Source organism: Mugil cephalus, chromosome 9, assembly GCF_022458985.1.
Source record: "Mugil cephalus isolate CIBA_MC_2020 chromosome 9, CIBA_Mcephalus_1.1, whole genome shotgun sequence".
NCBI classification, from domain to species: Eukaryota; Metazoa; Chordata; class Actinopteri; order Mugiliformes; family Mugilidae; genus Mugil; species Mugil cephalus.
In genome coordinates, this window is record NC_061778.1 from 17550466 (window position 1) to 17570358 (window position 19893).

General features: G+C 41.5%; 2 protein-coding genes across 4 annotated transcripts in view; one reads left to right on the forward strand and one right to left on the reverse strand.

The window, feature by feature from the left end:
- snx19b (sorting nexin 19b) overlaps positions 1–11446 on the reverse strand; it is a 38179-nt gene extending 26733 nt beyond the window's left edge. The window contains exons 1-10 of the mRNA XM_047594383.1: positions 11360–11446; positions 10037–10315; positions 9724–9918; positions 7595–8821; positions 6196–6394; positions 6013–6113; positions 5783–5902; positions 5509–5633; positions 5073–5166; positions 4723–4882 (exon numbers count right to left, since the gene is read on the reverse strand). Of these exons, the coding sequence (XP_047450339.1) occupies positions 4723–4882; positions 5073–5166; positions 5509–5633; positions 5783–5902; positions 6013–6113; positions 6196–6394; positions 7595–8821; positions 9724–9918; positions 10037–10240 (2425 nt within the window). The 5' untranslated portion in view covers positions 10241–10315; positions 11360–11446. The remainder of the gene's footprint in view (positions 1–4722; positions 4883–5072; positions 5167–5508; positions 5634–5782; positions 5903–6012; positions 6114–6195; positions 6395–7594; positions 8822–9723; positions 9919–10036; positions 10316–11359) is intronic.
- On the forward strand, positions 418–19237 carry il4i1 (interleukin 4 induced 1). 3 transcript variants are annotated; one of them, XM_047594386.1, is made up of 9 exons: positions 418–777; positions 2023–2909; positions 13991–14096; positions 14324–14538; positions 14677–14789; positions 16030–16231; positions 16306–16374; positions 16467–16603; positions 18096–19237. In XM_047594386.1, exons 3-9 carry the CDS (start codon positions 14066–14068, stop codon positions 18862–18864), a joined length of 1536 nt encoding a protein of 511 aa, XP_047450342.1. In that variant the 5' UTR covers positions 418–777; positions 2023–2909; positions 13991–14065; the 3' UTR covers positions 18865–19237. The 3 variants fall into 3 exon arrangements, with proteins under 3 accessions (XP_047450342.1, XP_047450341.1, XP_047450340.1); XM_047594385.1 differs by lacking the exons at positions 418–777; positions 2023–2909 and adding an exon at positions 12797–13161; XM_047594384.1 differs by lacking the exons at positions 418–777; positions 2023–2909 and adding an exon at positions 13224–13651.
- Positions 19238–19893: the final 656 nt, after the last annotated feature.

The window sequence follows — 19893 nt, forward strand, 5'->3', positions numbered from 1 at the left end:
TTTCATTGTCTAAAGTTTATAGACCTTTAGCTACTATGCACAGAAAAGCCTTCCAAGAGACACCTTTTATTTTTTATTTATCCCAGCTACATTTTCTGTGTGACATCGTCGACAAGTCGACATATTATATTAGGTGACTTGAAATCCAAAGTCGTTTATCGCGAAGTATAGATAATTATTATACAGATTAAGTATTGTTTGTTTTTGCTTTCTTAATGAGCCACCTGCATAGACCACAGCATCTGGTGGAAGCTTTCGACAGAATGCTCTACTGCTTTTCTGAGAAGTAACGCTTCTGACGTATATGAGGTATGTGGGACAGGATGTTCAATGAAATAAAAACAGCAAGCTCACCAACTGTGCCAGCTCTTCTCGCCAACTATTGTTAGTGATAGATAGTTTGGTCCCTTCTTGCCAACAAAGTAATTTTTGCTCAGTGGCTCCAAGAGTACCTATCTGCAAGTAGGAGATTGACTAGAGCCCCAACCTGCTGTGTAAAACATTTTTGATTTTTGCAAGATAGCTTCTGTAATCAATAAAAAAAAAAAAATGTTCAACTAAATAAATACAGCTGGCTCACTAGCTGTACTGTTGGTGATAGATCAGCCCCTTCTTGCCAAGAGGGTAATTTTTGCTCAGTGGCTCCACCTAACACTGACTTGAGCCCCAACCTACTCTGAAAAAACCTTTTTGATTTTTGCAAGATCACTTTCTGCAATCAATAAAACAATCAATAAAATGACCAAGGAATCTTTCCAAGCCAAAAGACGTCTATTGGTGAGTCCAGTCCATTCTTTTCTTGTTTAAAGAGGATGTTGTCAATGATAGGAAGAGGGATTACATTAATGGTTGAACTGATGAGTAACAGACAGGGGTAAAATTCGGTAGTTCAGTCGATTCACCCGTATGGGCTCGGCCTCCCTAGCTTACTAGGCCTTGGCCAGCTGGTGTAACTCCAATAAGATTTGGGGTAGAACCAACACATCATGACATGGCACCCAACCTGGGGCACGAGGACAGTTAAAAGGTTACTGTTAAACTATTAGTCTATTAGTCTAAACTATTAGGGTGTTGTATCCACCTCACAAGTTGACGGTCAGACTGATCATCTGTCGCTAAGGAACAGAATAGATTAGACTAGACTAGACTCAGGGACGTCACTAGACAGGAGTGAGAGACTCCTGAAAATGACACAAAATGACATCACGGCCCCAGAAAGAGGGAAACTGCGACTGTCGTAGACAGAGGGAACCAGTCAGACCAAGAAGAACATTCTGAGCACCCTAGAAAGAAAAGAAAAGAAAAGAAAAGAAAAGAAAAGAAAAGGGAAAGAAAGGTCCAGGACAGACCGCTTTCTGAAGTACTTGGTCAATGGGGAACTCTCAGCTGCAGAATCCCACAATCAGGAACTCCAAAAACTAAAACCAGATAGCTTGAAAGACCTAGAGAAGGTTCTAGGAAAACGGGAATACTGATCAAAACTAAGACCTTTGTAGGGGAAAGGATGTAAATAATGGCATGCTAAGAAAGGAGAATTCAGGAAGTCTTGAGGGAAACATAGAAAAGCAAAAATGGCAAATAGATAATCAAAAATGGTCTACTGATCTCACAACTATTCAAGTCATAGATGAGGAGAAGGGAACCTTAGCCGGTTTACCATAGAGAACTCCACTGGTTAAATGCGGAAAGAAAATACACAAACCCAGAAAAGAAACTCTGTGCCTTATGGAAATTTGGACAAAATTCAGAGGTCAGGTTCCTCTGGGAATAATTCTAAAAACTAAATATGACGTGAATAAAGAGCTCAGGAAAGATATGATGTAGGGTTCCAGAACACTCCCCCAAAGATACACTGACACTGTGATCCTTAAAGTGACACAGAAAAATGAAAGACTAATCGTCCTTGTGCTCAAAGCTGAAGAGAAGACAGTGGTACTCATTTCACAGGTCACACAGGTGAGAAGAAGGGCTCGTGGCATCAGCCCGTTAACCTTGTTTGACAAATCACTTATCTCTTCCTAGGCTCAAGGAACCAACAGAACAGGGACCAAGCAGCCACTCAAACCTACTGAAAGGCAAAGAGGTGTGGACCTTCAAGCAGCAAAGTCATCAGGATAACGTGATATTAACAAGGTCAGGTCTTGTTAAAGCCACAAAGGTGCCTGGACAAGGTTTGTGGTACCTGTGTGGTAACAGTTTGGCTCATCTCGTGGTAGATGGAGAAGTCAGGACTTTTCAAGACCCATTAAGGGAAAAACTAATGGAGGTTCTTGATGTACTGTTTTATATTCAGAATGACTGGCCCAAGTGGGAGTTGAAAATGAATGGAAGTGATGCCGAAGTTTTGTCCATATGTGGAGGATCTGGGGATGAATCCAATGGAAATCGAAGAATCTCAAGACAAAAACCTTCGGAAGCTCTCAACATGATGATAGCAAACCAAAGTGCAAAGAGAGCTGCTGGGAACTCAAACAACTAAATATTTGCAGAGAGGGCATCATGAAATATGGATCATTATAATATAGAATAACTATAAATCTGTTATTGTTTTTGCTTTCTTAAGAAGCTGTGCTTAAATGCTGTTGACACTTGGTAAAACGAAAGTGAGCAACCTGTTTAGACCATGGCATGCGGTGGCAACTTCTGACAGGAAGCTCTACTGCTTTTTTGAGAACTATTGCTTCTGACGTATTTGAGGTAACTGGCAAAGCATGTTCAACTAAATAAATACAGCTGGTGGCGATAGATAATTCGGCCCCTTCTTGCCAAGAAGGTAATTTTTGCTCCACTTAACACTGACTTGAGCCCCAACCTGGTCTGCAAAACGTAGACGTTTTGTACGATCGCTTTCTGCAATCAATAAAACAATCGATAAAACAACCAATTTCCAAGGGAAAAGACATCTATTGGTGAGTCCAGTCTATTCTTCTCTTGTTTAAAGACGGTGTTGCTTGTGATAGGAAGAGGTGTATCTCCAATCAAGTTCGGGGTAGAACCAACACATAGTGACATCATTCAACCCCTAACAGGGAGAACATGCAAACTACATAAAAAAGGCCCTAGATGGCCGATGGATTCAAACCCAAGATAATACAACCAGTGTAAAATGTTAGTTAAGAAGAACGAACACAAAGACAGCCAGACCAAAACTAATATTTTCCCTCCCAGAATTTCACGTCATACTGTAACAATTCACGAAGGGGGCGGTGGACAAGGTAACAGAAGGAATTACACACAATTTCAATAAACTTTCACATAAACATATGAAAATAAAAGATGCGTAAACGATGCACAAAGAGAGATTGGAGAGGCCTTGGGTTTCAGCCAGAGACAAGGAAGCTATGGCCACAAGTCTTTCAAGTGTGGCTGTTTAAAACAGGTATTAAAGAAACAGCTATGGTTAGAGTATGTAATATATGACTTTGTTCATTTTAAGCATGCTCCACTGATTTTACAAACTTAAGTCTGTTCGCAGATAAAAGTTTTGTGAAACCTGTCATGGCTCCAGAGGACTCCAGAGGCGATATTAGCCACTATGAGTAGAATAACAACCCTGAATCTCTGAGAAAACTGTCATCTGTGATGAATCTTGATGTTTTTTTTAAGCATCAGTGGCTGACAATATCAAATAAAGAAGCAAAAATAAAACAAACCGCCTGAGGAACATTCAGCCTCTGTGGTGTGAATTCCCATTGTGATTCATCGACTTTCTCTGGGATACACCCACATCATCTATTCATAGAATCAGATGAATACATGTGATGCAGCTGAGTTTCTATTTTTCTGCTCACTGAGGAGAAATGCACGTATTTCATCATATTCAAGTTATTCGTACTGTATATGACTCATCTTGAGACCAATGCCTTGTTGTTTTTGTGACATACTCTATAGTCTACAGCTGAAGCAGGGAAGTTTGAATCAGCTTAGAACTGCACAAGTTTCACTTTCAATTCTTCTTGTGCTGCAAGATTTAGCACGCTATAGCTCCAAAATAGTTGGGTGTGACTGATCTGAAGAGTGAAGAAGAGTGAAGAGTGAAGAGAAAATGGAACAAACTCCGTTTCTGTCATATAGCCCTGGTGTGACTATTCTGAGATACTGTCTGGAAAGGGAAACTTATTTCATGAGTCAGGGAGCTGGTCAGACGTAAAGGAAAATGAAAGCGGACCAGACAGCGGGAGTCAGACAAACAGACATGATGACTGCAGAGATAATGATGAAAAGCTGGAAGGTTAAGGTTTCAGGTCAGCGCTGGATTTCAGCTTTTGTATTTCATCTAACTGTTGGGCCGCTTCTCTTCAGACTCCTCCAGTGGTCTAGACAAAAACCATAACACTAATTTATTGTAAAGCAATAAAGTGTTGACAGATTTCAGATTTGGCCCCTTTGTTTTACGAGCAGCAACTCTGCTGCATGTGGTGCAGTGTTTGTAGTTTGGACCGAAGTTGAGGATGACGGTTTCGGTTCCTTTTCAGAGCATTTGTTTTGTGTCTCACGTTGGGAGCACCTACAGCGTGACCTCATTAGAAGCTCCTATTGCACGCAGCCAGCCAATAACTCCTGGAGGATATCCCTCTAAAAAATGGGGGTTAAGTAACCCAAAGTTTTTTTACCTGTGTGCTTTGAAGTTTGTACAGGATCATTTTAAATTTGGACACAGCAGCCAAGAAACCTGACTAGACATCAGGCAAATGAATAAAGTAGTACAAGCCCCTTTCTTACCGTGTTCCTTAATCTGCTTTTTCGTCAAGCTGTCATACAGGCACCCTCTGGACCTTCTTAAAACTGGACTGCCCTTCCTCTCGGGGTCAGCCTCGATGGATAGCTTCTCTTGTTCAGTGATAAAGGCTTGCAAATCTCCCAAAGACATCCCTTTAAACACCTACAGGAGCACAGAGCAAGAGAATATTAAAAAAAAAAAAAACAGCAAGGTTTTTTTCAGCAAGGTGATTTTAGTAGGCAAATAAAGCAATCGTGTCTTTTTTAACAAACTTGGCGCTTGCTAACTGTGTAATTTAATGGTATAAATGGGTTTAAAAGTATCCCGTAGTTTTGAAAAGATAGATACTTACTGTGTTAATTTGGTCATAACTGAAATGAACTGGGGCTCTTATGTCTGAGCCATTCATGAAGGGGATGTTCTTGCTGGAGAACTTCAGCCGAGACCTGGGATCATACAAAAAATGAACATTAGCGATGGTGATTTCACACAGCTGCATGTACAGGATACTGTATATATTTGCTGGCTTCCCTCCGTGCACCTCTACCGGTGTTTCTGTTTCAAAGTTCGTTATGGAGCTGTGAACAACGCTGTGAAAACTCTCAGACGGTTCACAATAAAACATGACAACTGGGCAAACTCCCTTTGCTGAATTACTGTCATGTGATAACGACTGAAGAGCTACTAAACAGACTTTGCAGTGGACTGGTATGTCACCTGACAAAATGTTACGATGTTACAAAAGACCAGTAGTGTGGTGAGAATAAAAATACTTTATGATGTCTTACTTGCTCTTCTTGTCCCCACTCATTTTTCCTCCATCCATCTCCACCTCATTATCCTCTGTGGGACTCTGAGGTTCTGAACGAGGAAACGCAGTCTTCAGGGTGTCCACAATGGCGTTCACCACAATCTGCACATGCAAACACGCACATCCACTGATTTACATTTGCCATTTAACAATGCTACCCTGTTTGATTATAGTAGAGTACATAGTAGCAGTGTTATTATACTAATAAAGTATTATTCAGCTGTATTATCATGACATATCCAGGATCAAACCTTGTCTATGCGTGACACAATGAAAGGCTTCTTGACGAAAGCGATCCTGGCATCTGTATTGAGAGCAAGAAACTCCTGCATCTCCTCACTGTTGGCTATTTCCGCGATGGCGCACAGTTGCTGAAAAGATAAACACAAAAGAATGCATGAACAAGATAAAATGCGCCCGCAAATATAGAAACTTATATGATCATAACAAAAATTCTTATAATAATAATTGGTCGACCAACTTTTAGGAAGGTTTCCAGGAGTCCTTTCCTGGCCTCGATCTTGTCACTGTCCATGTTCCCAAATGGCATGTCTGGAAATATTTTCTTGGGACCTTTCACACCTGAGACAAGCACCAGATTTGTGTCAAAGGTTGATTTTTAGATGAAAGATGCAACGCTACAAATGCGTCCCGAGCCGCGTACCTTTGATGAGCTTTCGTAGTTCTGTCTTCTCTTCCAGCCGTGTTTGTAGATTGAGAAATTCGCTGTAGCGTCTGTTGACCATGTGATAGGCTACGGGCTGCACAGGTGATGGATTCTCATAGCTCGTCTGAAGATTTTCAGCATCCTCGGAGCCTGGCTGGGCGCTTCCTGCGTTCTCGCAACCCACCGCTGTCTCGTACTGAAAACAGACAAGAACAATCTGTGAGGCTGGCATAGGGCAATACGATAATTCATACAGCATGTTGGGACTCAGCTCCTTAGGCCAATATAATCCAATATTAGTTGAGTTAAAATGCATCAGGTTTTCAAAACAAGAAGAACAGACGATTGCAAGAATAAAACAAGAAGACCACACACAGACGAAAAAAACTCCAAGGGTGAATTGCTAGGTACACTAGGGGATTCATTCTTATATAACAGCCCTGCACTAAATCTTCTTGAAGTTTATGATGTGTTTTAAACTACTATTGAATTGTATTGCGTTGTGCTGATATGCGCCTCCACTATTTTGAAAATAGTTAAGTCTAATCCAGTTTAACAGCACCGCAAATTACATCCTCCAGAAAGACCATCCAGTTGAATCACCACCTTTCTGATGGTGTTCCAGTATAAACTGAACATTATAACAGTCGTGAAGGGGAATTTAGTGCAGCAGGACTGTTACGTAAGAATGCATTCACTTTCCGTGGTGAACCCAATGAACTGGCGGGCGAGAATAAACTTTACTTATTGCCTGAAGAGCCTGTTTGCAGGATCAGGCTATATCTGTATTCCGATGATGAGACACACACCGTTCAGCTCCATTGTGCTATGGTATCCGCACTCTAACTCTAGCATATATTCAAATTATTATTTCATTAAATTTAATAATAAACAATTAATATACAGTAAATTGTGTACGAGTATTTTCACAAACTATTCCATTTGATGAAAATGTGATGGCACCGTAGTAGCTTTGCAGACCTTGGGCTAACTCTGGCTAACACTGCTGGGAAGCCTCGGGCTCACATACCAATCAGGACAAATGATCATGGATATCTACATCTACATGAGGCTTTTTTTTGTGAGCCAAATCTCCTGGGATTCATCGAACACACATAAAACATTTTAGTAGTCACATCTCCACAAACCGTTGCGAAACTGAAATACAGTTTAAATGATTAAAATGGCTATGAACCCTGTATTCTACACAATACAGAGCGATATATACTATATAGATCTTAGAGCGCTGCACCTCAAAAACTCCAAACCAACATAACGCTTACGTAATCTTTGGGCCATACGTCAGCCTAGTGCCACTAAAGATTCTCACCATAAAATAAATGGACTGCAAAAAATACATTAAAAATAATGATATATTATAAGTCAATCTCCTTACTTTGATGGTGTAGAGTGTGTAGGGGTGCGACCCGGTGCCTCTGTGTTCCTTGGCTGTGATGGTGCCGGTGATGCGGAGGTTCTGTATGAGGACTGGTCCTTCAGGGCTGCTGAGGGGTTCGAAACTGAACGTCGCCACTGGGGAGCCGCCCTGCATCGGACTGACTACAGTGAGGTCGCTGGAATTCATCATCCCAGTTTGTTCTATCCTCAGGAGAAGCTCTCTGTTTGGGTTCACTGCAGAGGAACTACCTTCTCGCTCCAGGTCCTGGAGGCTGCCGATACCGGGGGTCCCCTCTGTCCTCACCGATCCACTGTGATTAGGGTGTTCTGCTGAGTTCACCAGGACTTTAGGGCACGAGCCGTCCACTGGACTGGGGGAAACATCCTCCAACTCCACCCCGTTGTTGTTCGCAACCGATGTGGCGCATTCTTTGGGTCTCTCATACAGACCATCCTCTTGACCTATCATGACCAAGGAATCTGTGGAGCTCAGTTTGTAGTCGGCCAAAGGAGAATCCAGGTCAGAGTCGTTTTCCTGATAAAAGGGGTTTGACTTGCTTCCTCTCATGTAATGCCTTAAAAAGGGTCCGGTAGCTTCATCTTCTTCCGTGTTGTGTGGAAACTCCACCTCCTCAGAGTCGACCACGTCATAGGCAGCGAGCTCCGGCATGGCCATTTCTGTGTCACTACTAAATTCAGCCTCTGCTCTCTGTGGAGGAACATCGCTGCTCTTCTGACGCACCTGTGGTGCCTGCTGCGCCACGCTGGTCTCCGATTCAGAATGTGGCGGTGGAAGTGGTGGGGACGGAGACAGCTGGTCTGTCGCCACCGCCTCTCGCGTTTTGCCAGACCAGTCGAAGATTTCAATCAGAAGGAGGTTTAACCAGTCGGGGTCGGACAGTTTATCGATGAGGGGGAGAAGGACGTTGCAGGTGATGAGCTCTCCAACGACGAAACGCCCGGTGCAGGTTTCCAAGTGCGGCGGCGGCACCAAAACGTGCAGCAACAAGTCTACGACTGCTCTGACAAAGTTGACCTCCACCGCGTTGCTGGTCATGGCGAGATGAGGTGTGGTAACAGCGGAATACGCCTTCCACAACTCCTCGCTCTCATTGCTGCGATTTGCATTCAGAGGTGAGGTCTGCTGTTCAGTCACCAGCTCCTTGGCTCTGAAGTAGTCCTGCACGTGGCAGCCGAACAGATCGAGGATCCTTTGGGTAAGCTCCTGCAGAAATTTAAAAAGAGGCCACATTTAAGGATGTGCTGGCCTGTAGATGAGTGTGGAAAAGCAGAAGGTATACACTGTGCAAGTGTTTTACAATACTGAGTGTTTCTACACGTTGTGCATTTTTTCTTAGATTTTCTATCTTTTTACTACTTTTTTTTATTTTCTTCATTTTCTCTTTGTTTAAATGTATTATATACACAAGCTTTGTATTTTATAAATGTAAATTGGTTAAATTGTGCGTGTTGACATGTAATGTGGTGAAATGTATTGTATGTAAGATGTTGACCCCAGGAAGATTAGCTAACTACCGAAGCATTTATCTAATGGGGATCCTTAAAATATGTCAAGATCTGGAACATGCTGCTTTGTAATGTCTGAAGTCTTCAATATTTAATTTATAGTTCATTGTAATTTTAAAATTTCTAACAACTTGCGTTCATATGCTGTAGTTAAATGATCATAAAATATTATCGTGCTGCAACTTCAAGTTGTGTTTGCTCCAAAGATGTCATCAATACCTGGAGTTCCCAACCCAAACACATCTTTCCTAACTCTTTTTTATACAGTAATCTGTTACGTTCATGTGCAAAAGTGAAGAGAACTGATGTGTTTTTCAAGTTGAATTGTTATAAACCACCGACTGTGCCACATTCGGGGCAGTTATCCTTGAAAATAATTGAATGCACAAGGATCTGAGGGGTTACAAGACAACTAACGGGTTGAAAAACACCTTGTAAAATAGTGCAGAAACGTATGTGTTTCCATTCAAATAACAAGCCTCCCTTTTGTGCAAATAAATTGAAGTTAACTGTGATTAGTTAGTCAGTGAGAAAGTCGCCCATTGCACAGCTACACAAGTTGTACACAAACACAATGGAACACAGTGTGAACTTTGGTACCTTCCGGTCAACCTGTCTTGCGCGCAGTTTCAGTTCCATAGCCATAGAGACCATAGCCTCTTGAACTTCAGTTTCAAAAGTACTCTCAGATGACACAGTGGAGTACCAAGAGGTGACAAAGTCCCTAATGATTTTCCTCACTGTGTTGTGGATCTCCTGGTCCAAGTCACGCTCATCCTCCACAGATGGTGGGACCTGAAAGTAATTGCAGGCAAGCATGAAAGAAGTGATACTGGAGATTATCAGATACAAGATTGTCTGTGAATGAAAAGCGAAACCAACACTGGAACCCGGAGCAGTAACCGATATTTACCGGCTCCAAGGTGATAAATCTCTCCAGATGGACCACGCTGTCTGACTCCAGGGCGGCCTGTGAACCGAGCCAGCCGCCGAGCACCACCAGCAGGCTGGTGAACACGCACAGCAGCCAGATGTTGACCAGCAGGTGGAACAGCACGAGCCACGCCAGTAACACGCCGACGCCCAGCAAGCTCCTCTGTCCCAACACCTCCGACATGGCGCCGCAGGGGTTACTGTCCCAACAACCTCAACAAGAGCCGTCGAGATCACGCATCTCAGGGCAGGATCACACCTAAAAAAAAAACAGAATTAGTTCACAATAGAGGTTTAGCACAATATAAAGAGAAACAGAGCCTCCCCATGAGTGTCATTGTGTGACGATGTGAAGAGGCTGAATGCATTGTCAGACCAGCCTGACCATGACCTGCAGCTACAACATACAGTCTATGCATGTATCCTCCTGTTGCTATTGCCTATTCATTACTTACCCAGCAGCTTAGTTACACAACCCATGCTTACAAGGTATTAAGGAATATGTAACATAATATCCACTAACCTAACAAAATATAAAAACTGATTTTCAAGCATAATGTATGCACATTACATTACACATTATAAAGCGGATTAGCATAAATTAGCATGTCTTACTTGATTCTAGTAGATGCTAGCTGCTAACGTTAGTACGATCTAACCAGTCGGGGTTGAGCCAAACTACTAATTTATTATCCGTATTTTTACGTTTCAATAAGCGTTAGTGGCTTGTTTGTCCGGCGTTAGCTCGGTTAATACATACCGTTAATTGCCTATTGGGGGAAGAATGAAACGCTACACCAAATCCCAGTCAGAAATTTGACAGTTTGCCGTTTATTTGTCGTACACTGCGTCTACGTCAAACAAACTCAGTTTTAATACCTTACGGGTAGTATATCACACCACAGCCGAAAAATCGGCATACAGCTTATTCGACCTGGACACATGCATTTGACATTATCATTTGTTTTATGATCGGGCTAACGGTGTAAGAAGTCGTCGTCTCCGCCACCATCGTCATTTCAAGGAACAGTTCGACAGGAAGGGGGACGCAAATACTAAACAGATACTGATTCTTATGCCGAAATAAAGATGTTATGGATTCGAGGTTTTCTATGATGTCGTGCAGTATGTGCCCATATGTCAATAGCCTGTCAACATTTAAATGCTATATTGGTCAGAGGTAGCTTTACAGTCATAGACAAGAACTTCAGCTATAAATGTATAAGAGACGTAGCGCCATTCCCTACATTAGAGCTTTCTGACTACAGAGCCGAAGAAAAGAGATAATATATATATGTGTAACCTGGATGAGTTGCGACAGCATCCCGTGAGCGTCTGGACTCGATCTCTCGCCTGGTTTGTTTACTTCCGGTATTGTGACGTAGTTCAAACGCAGAAGGCCCTCATTTGTCCGCTGCAGTCCACCAACACTGCTCTAAGTTAAATAACCTTGTCGAATATTTTAGAATAAGGCTCTGAAATAAAAACATAATATTAAAGAGAAAGAACATAAAAAAAAACTACAGCTCCCATGATGCTGTGCCAGTGCGTGAGAACTTGATATGGATATATGGTAATATTGTGAAAAGTGTGTTACGGACACACCAGCCCAACTAATGGAAATAGTGTATCCCACAACAAAATTGCACAGCTAAATGATACTGGATATTGATGTAGAAACCGGGGAAATGCTTCAGTGTGATTAAATAAACACATACATTCATAAATCAAACAGCCTCATTTGAAGGTACTGAAACTACCACTTTCCAGAATTGTAGTATTAAAGTATTTCTTGGTCTTGGGCAGTGTCATGCAGCTTGCGGGCCCTTGGACATAACTGGGCTAAAATAAACATGTGGGATTGTCTCATTGAATAAACACTTCCTAATTCCAAAAACGTGCATTTGAAAAGTGTCATATTCAAGCCGTAAAACGTGGTTATAAAAGTGTGAACCATTCAGAAATATTCTGTGAAGTCTGTTATAAAGTGTGAAAATCCACCATTAATGATAATGAATGGTTTATCTCCTATTTGTGCTGCCCTCACTCTGTCAGTGGAAAGCACCTTGGTACACTGGTAAAGTTCAAACATGTGGCAGACAATGAAACAGATTGAGTGTGGAAAAAAAAAAGCTAAAGTTACAAAGATTAGTGGAACAATAGCAAGGGCAAGGGACAGGACTTCTCTCTGTTATCTCATAGCCTGGCTAAAAGGTCACAAACTGGAACTAAAAATCTCCGAAAAGTCCAGATGTTATTTTGTTTCTACTTTTGTTTCATAATGTAACCACCATCTTGGTCATATGACACAATTTACGTCATTCAGACCCATGCAGACATGTAGTTGTGCTTAACAAACCTATACCCTTATATAATCTCCCATAAAAGGGAACCATCACTATTTCAGCACCAGTAAGCTTACTTTTGATTTGATTTATTTCTTCTATTTCCCTCTCTTTACTTCTTCCATTCACAAACCATTTTTCGGGCTTACATTCAGGAGATCCAGTGATGTGTCTTCAGTGTTAAGCCCTCTTCCAGGTTTCTCAGAATGTGGGGAGGGCTGCACCTTACAAATTATACATTAACATGGCTGACTTAACACCCAAAGCCTCATTAGTTCAGTGACCGCAGTGTCTTCCCATATACTGACAAACAAAATGTGAAATAAAACCTGACCCTTGACTTGGAACAATGCTGCGTTCAGCTGCACATCATCTATATATTGCTGAATAGTTTTCCAACCCATGAATCGCACCTGAGCGACAATAAGCAGGGACGGCCGCTCTCTCTCAGTGGACACGCAGGCATTTAATGCTCTTTGAGATTTTCAACAGGCATCTCTTTACATTGTGCCTCACAGCTTTATGAATCCTTCGTTATCAGCAATTTAAATGAAACGTTTGATCTATTTTTAGAACTTCCACATTCGGCAAAAGTGAATCATTTAGGGAACAACATTTTGGAAGCAAAAAAAAAAGAAAAAGTTCAGTCCGACTTCTTTAAGGAAAACGAAACTTTCTTTCTTGTTGGTTTTGTTTTCATTTACTTTGGCCTATAAAAATCCTCTGTGAGCTGTTGAATGCTGGACACAGGAAGAGTTGGGTAAGTCCATACAGACCAATTACCAATTTACCAGCAATTACTAAAAAAAAATGCAGATTATTTATGTTTTTTTTTTTGTTGTTGTTGTTTTTTTTTAAGAATATGAGGCAATGCAGCTTTAAGTTTGGCTTGGTCATTTTGGGCACTGGCTAAATGAGCACTTTCAGGTCAGATACTGAAATAAGTGAAGATGGAGGAAATGGGGTATGCATGCTGGTGACAAGTATGACCTCACTAATCTGATTTGTTCAGTGTGGTTGACTCTCGAGCCGGTGTGGGAAAATATTTCTGGAAGACCTGAGGGAGCCACACAGTCCCTCATTAAAATTACCTCGTACGCAGTTTCACACACACCACGCTTCCAGGTTTTCCCGGGAGCCTTTCGTATGGAAGAGTTAATAAAGTCTAGTCAGATCAGGGATCCTGTGTCGATACCACCTCAGTCATGAACAGGCTTACGACAACTTACCAGACATTACCTTTGTCAAAGGTGAGTGGGATATAGACCGGGGCAAACATCTGCTTATCGTTGTAGACAATTCATTAGTTGCAGTTGTTAATGCTAATCTTTTTAGTCAGGGTTTTTAGTGAAGGTTCTCGTCATCCAGGTCATGATAATGGTAAATGGTAAAAAAGGTAACTGGACTTGTAGAGACTGGTGGGAATTTTGAGGTTGAAATAGGAGAACTTTGTAGGTAAAACCCATCTGCCAGTTCAGTTGCCTTTTATCAACGCTGTTCGCATACGTGGGTGCGAGAGGAAGATGTGTTCATGATATTGAAGCCTTGGCCTTTCCCCACTAAGCTAATGCCATGCTTTTGTTTGTTAGGTTTCATTTTCCTCTCACAGTGTCAGTGTCAGCAGCAATGGGAAACGGTCCAGACTGTGGAGCTCCATCATCTCAATGATGCCTCACATGGCCCTGTGCAAATTCTGTAAGTACTAAAAAGGCTACATGATCCTCTCATTTCATAGTTATATGTCTGATGTTTCTGCCAGAGTGGGATATTTTAATATTATCCTTCATAATTCAATTTGTAAGCTCAGGAGTAAAAGAAGAAGAAGTTGTTTGGCGATCCCACGGGGATTTTATTTGATGTCAGTCTGCCTGTTACAGTTTACCTCATGATCCCTGGATGTTGATGTTTCCTTTCTCCGCAAGTTCCTCTGGTTTTAGTGGGCGTTGTGGTGTTTGCTGTGAGCGGGATCATTGGAGACCCTCTGTTCGAGTGCCTCCAAGACACAGACTACAGCGAGCTCCTGGGCATTGTGGATAAAGGTCTTCCCGCTGCGAAGACACCTCGACATGTGGCAATCATCGGCGGGGGCATCGCTGGACTGACCGCTGCAAAGTTTCTGGAAGACGCTGGGCATAAGGTCATTTTTTAAGGAAGAAATGAAGTAGAAAAGAAAGTGGAGGAAGAAGAATTTGTCTGATTGAATGCTGATGGCACTGAAATACACATGGTGGATGCATATTAAGGTGTGATGATGTGTGTCCCCTTGGGCAAAAAGGTGACCATAATAGAGGCCAGTGATCGCATCGGCGGACGGGTGGAGACCTTCAGAAACAGAAGAGAGGGCTGGTACGCAGAAGTGGGCGCTATGAGGATCCCCAGCTTTCATAAGTGAGTAGAGAAATGACTTGACTGTCTGAACTGATAGAACTGGATGAGACCCACAGCAGCACTGAACTACAATTCTGGTGTAATATATATATATATATATATATATATATATATATCAGCATGAGCCTTTGTTTTTGAACTATACATATATATATATAGATATATGTAGCTCAAAAACAAAAAACAAAGGTTCATGCTATAGACAGATATTAATCACAGCATGAACAAATTGTTATAATCATAAATCATAACTCTGTGTAGAGAGTTATACATTATCTTTCTACCACTGATAATATACACATAAATGTTGCTTTTAAAACAATACAATACAGTAGATACAGTAGATGTCACCTGTGTTCTCTAACTGAATTCAAGGAAAGACGAACTTTTCTTTTTCTTTTTTTTAAAAAAAAGTTGCTCTAATCAATCATTTTATATTGTTAGATAAAAACGTTAAATGTGAAATGTTGCTCCATGAGAATTATCAGCAGTATTATCTGCTAGCTTTCGTTTCACAGCTGTCAGTTCTTTTCCAGCACAAAAGGCAGCTTTAATAAAGCCAGTAAACACTAGACGGTCTAGAGAGCCAATTATCTCATATTCATATTCTGAGTATTAGGATATGTTATCTGATGGATGATACGACACAACGAAGGTTGTCTTATCATTACACAGAGCACCAGGTGCACATAAGAGCCGCCACAATAGACTGTGCACAGGCTACTGTGAAGGGGGCAGAGTTTGCACTAAATGACTAAGAGCAAACTAATTCTGAACAAATGTTGAAGTATAATCGAGGTAAAAGCAACACAGTTGATGCCAGGAAGAAAACCTAGCCACAAACTGATGAGCCAAGAGGAACAAAATATGTAGAAGACAGGGTTTCTGGGAAACTGTCTTCAGTTTCCTAATAGAACTAATGGGTCAGTGGTCTTTGCCTTTATACACACTAATCTGTTAACCTCAGCATAAACTAAACCGGTAAACCAGAACTGATCCATATTTGTGACACTTAAAACCCAGCATTACACCTGAAGTTACCTCTCAAGCCTTCGTAACCTGCTTCAAAGTACAGGCGTATTTTTATTAACACATCATGCACATCAGCTTTTACATCCGGATAAACTGTCAGTGTTAGTGACTTGATCTCATACTTAACCTTTAACGCTGATTCTACCCTAAAAAAAAGATATATCTCTTACACGTATAAGATATTTAATATGCGGTGTTCATTTCGCAGGATTCTCCTTTCCTTTGCTTCCAAGTTACAAATCCCCCTGAATCGATTCATCCAAGATGACATCAACACCTACTATTTTGTAAATGGACTTCTACAGAAAACGTATGCCGTGGAGAACAATCCCGGTGTGCTCAACTACAGCCTGACTGACAGGGAGAAAGGGAAGTCGGCCGCTCAGCTCTTCAGCCAGTCGCTGTGGAAGGTTTGTACTATTCACACAATGATTGTACCTTTTTCCACATGGATGGGGATGTAAGTATTGCAATCTGTGCACAGGTGAGGGACGACCTGAAGGCAATCGGCTGCAGCGCCATGTTGGATAAATATGATTCCTACACGGTTAAGGTAGAGATTTAGTCATTTGGGCTCTTGCTTAACAGATGTATAATTTGAATCTTTGCGGACACTTTACGTAGTTTCCATTTGTCATCCAACAGGAGTATCTGGTGAAGGAGGGCAACCTGAGTCGTGGTGCTTTGAGGATGATCGGGGACATCCTGAATGAGAACAGCCTCTTCTACACGTCGCTGGTAGAGATGCTGTACATTCAGTCGGACATCAACGACAAAACTGAGTGAGGACTGTTCGTTCAACCAAAGTGTTGTGGTACAGAAAACTGGGGGATGAGCTAAAAGTAGAAAAATGAAAAGAAAAAAAAAGGCAAATATAGAACCAGTAGGTTAGAGACACAAATAAAGAGCAAACACTTAGACTTAGATAGACCACAAAGGAAATTGCTTAGTCACAGTAGCTTAGTTGCACATAAAAGAAACACTCTTGAAAACCACAAGTAAAAAGAAAGATAAAATTTGTCTAAAATAAAACATAAATAATATCTGGTAAAAATAAATAAATAAATAAAATAAAATAAAATAGGCCATACAAAACAAGGTTTAACTGAAAGTACAAAAGCCCCCATGGAAACGTGTGAGCTGTGAGGGTCAGGTGGGTGTCGTCGACAGGACACTTAACAAATGAGGACATCTGATGGGAGGGAGGGAGACGAATGGAAAACAGTCACACTCTTGAGACTTTAACTGTGACAGATACACTGTTTGCCTGCGGGCATAATTTAGCAGAGGATCTCAGAAATAGAGCCACAATTAAGGCAGAAATGACCTCATTGTTTGATGTAGCTAAAGCCAGTACAGTTGTTTATTAGCTTTTCTAAAAGCATGGCCCAAGGGATGGATGACATCCATGTTCTCCTGGAGAAGATTAATCACCCTGATGTTTCATCCAGTGCCACAGTCTGGTCAAAATGTCACTGCATGCAATGCTCTTGTTTCGCTTCCTTTAGCCTGAGCACCATTCGTTTACTAGCTAAACCCGGTTAGCATGCTAACTCACAAAAGAGTGTGGGCCAGCTATATTTTTAACCAGGGGTCTTGTTCAAGCACAGGTTAACGTTGTTATATCAGCATCAGTTTAAAAGTCATCTATTGGTTGTGTAACTTGCGTCAACAAAAAAAGTTTAAGCTAGTGTAACTTTTGATTTGTAGCACGTCACGCCAGTGTCAGTGTCTTCAGTCCTGAAGCTGCTGATATAGCCACTGTTATTTATAAGTTGTTTCCAGGGGGGAAAAAATGTAAAAAGATGCAAATTTAAATGCTTCTCACTTGAGTTTCACTTAAAGTTATTTAATTCTTGGTCATTTGCAGCAGAGGTGTTAGCATGAAATGGTATGTGGATCACTTTATCGAGCTGCTGTGGTGAGAATGCTAATGTTTACCATTGGTTTCATATAGCACTTTATCATGGACACTCAAAGCCGCTTTACATTGGATTCATTATTCATCCCACAGCCAAACCACCTCAGTAGCCACAGAAGACCGACGGAAACATGGCTGCCAATCCGCACCAACGTATATTAGTGCAGCATTTGTAGTTATTGGTTTATTTGTCAGGGACAATGCGCATTAATAAATTATAAATTGTAGATGCAATAAATCATAAATGAGCCTGAATTATCCAAGAGGCTAGTTTTCATCTGCTGTCTCTGGCCAGATGTTAAAAGGCAGCCCCCCAAGACCACATTCATGGTGTCATGTGATTATTTTTCCAGGTACTATGAAGTGACAGACGGCTTTGACCACCTCCCCAGGGCCTTCTACGAGCTTTTAAATGCCACAATCCTCCTCAACTCCAAGGTCAAGCTGATAAACCAAACAGGTGGTGGGAATGTGACCATAACGTACCACGATTGGCGTAATTCAGGCTCCCAGAACAACCTAACAGTGGACTATGCCCTGGTCACGCCCACCGCCAAGGCCACCCTCTTCATTGACTTCCAACCACCACTGTCTGGGGACAAGATGGAGGCGCTGCGGTCAGTTCATTATGCCAGCTCCACCAAGGTGGTACTCAGCTTTCGAGTGCGCTTCTGGGAGAAAGAGGGCATCAGAGGTGGGAAGAGCATCACAGACCGGCCATCTCGTTTCATCTACTACCCCAGCCACAGCTTCCCTGGTACGACGGCGGGGGCCCTCCTGGCGTCCTACACATGCTCCGACGACTCCACCCTTTTCCAGGGGATGAGCGAGGAGGACTTGATGGCCGTGGTCCTGGAGGACTTGGTGAAGATCCACGGAGAGTACATCAGGCCTCTGTGCACTGGGGGAATGGTGAAGAAGTGGGGGCTGGATCCTTACAGTCTAGGGGCATTTGCTCTGTTCACTCCCTACCAGAAGGGGCACTACGCCAGGGAACTGTTCCAGAGCGAGGGACGAGTGCACTTTGCGGGAGAGCATACGGCTACACCTCACGGGTGGATTGAAACTGCAATGAAGTCTGCACTCAGGGCCGCTAAAAATATTAACAGCCACACATTGTAGGCATTCTTTTTTTTTGCTGTTGTTGTTGTTCACTTTTATAGGGTTTGTCTGGTCTATTAACGTCAGCGCACTCTGGTGTGATGTATATTTTTTATGGTATGAATATATTTATTGGACTAAGTAGCCTTTATGCAAAAGCTTGTCTGTTTTAGCAAATATGCTGATTAAATCCCACAACATTTTTAGGATTACTGCAAATTTAATTATCTTCACCGCAGCGTTACAAAATATTGCAATTATAGTAATAAGAGGTGCTGATGAAACTAAACCAGCAGATTTGTACATTTCTTTTCAGCTACATCATTTTCAGCGATATTTCATTTTCAAATATGCAAATCAAATATATGAATAAAGTCAACGCTTTTAATTGTCACTTGTTCCTGAGTACAAGACCTACAAGAGAAACTATATGCACATCCTGCAAAATACTGAAAATACTCTTCTTTTCATGTGATGGACGACAACAGACAAAAGAAATCAAGAAACCTGTAGATATAGTATGAACCGCAGCAGAGAGCTTTGAGCACTCACTGGTGGACATACTGAACATTACAACACAATATTTTAAAATGGGTTTTGAACTCTTAGACATACTCAAAAAACCAAGCTGAAAAAATATATATATATGTATGGAACAACTCTGACCTCTAGTGTTTAGTTTATAAGTACACAACATTTATTCATAGATTGATTCACTTGATATTTGGCTGCATAGTACAGAGGTAGTGACTGTAACACAAGCTTTCAGTAGTTGTTTTTACTATTAAATGTAACATTTTCCAATATCTTTTATAGCCTAATAGCATAATTGCCTAAGTGAATGGTTTTGGAAAACAAGAAAACATAATAATAATTTTTAGCAAGCACATTGGTATTTTTATTGATATTATAACAGTAAGTCAAAAAGTGACTTAGGCAATTATGCTATTAGGCTAATAGCATAATTGCTAATAGGCTAATATTTTCCTGGTAGTACGACACAACACGAGGGGTGATTCTAGGATAAGAGCTTTAGGGATCTACTGTGTC

Bases quoted from the DNA above. Each gene is read 5' to 3' on its own strand.
- il4i1 (XM_047594384.1), top strand. From the start codon at position 13,607: ATGAACAGGCTTACGACAACTTACCAGACATTACCTTTGTCAAAG. The intron at 13,652-13,990 runs GTGAGTGGGATA...TTTGTTTGTTAG, and splicing joins AGACATTACCTTTGTCAAAG to GTTTCATTTTCCTCTCACAG. The intron at 16,375-16,466 runs GTAGAGATTTAG...GTCATCCAACAG, and splicing joins ATGATTCCTACACGGTTAAG to GAGTATCTGGTGAAGGAGGG.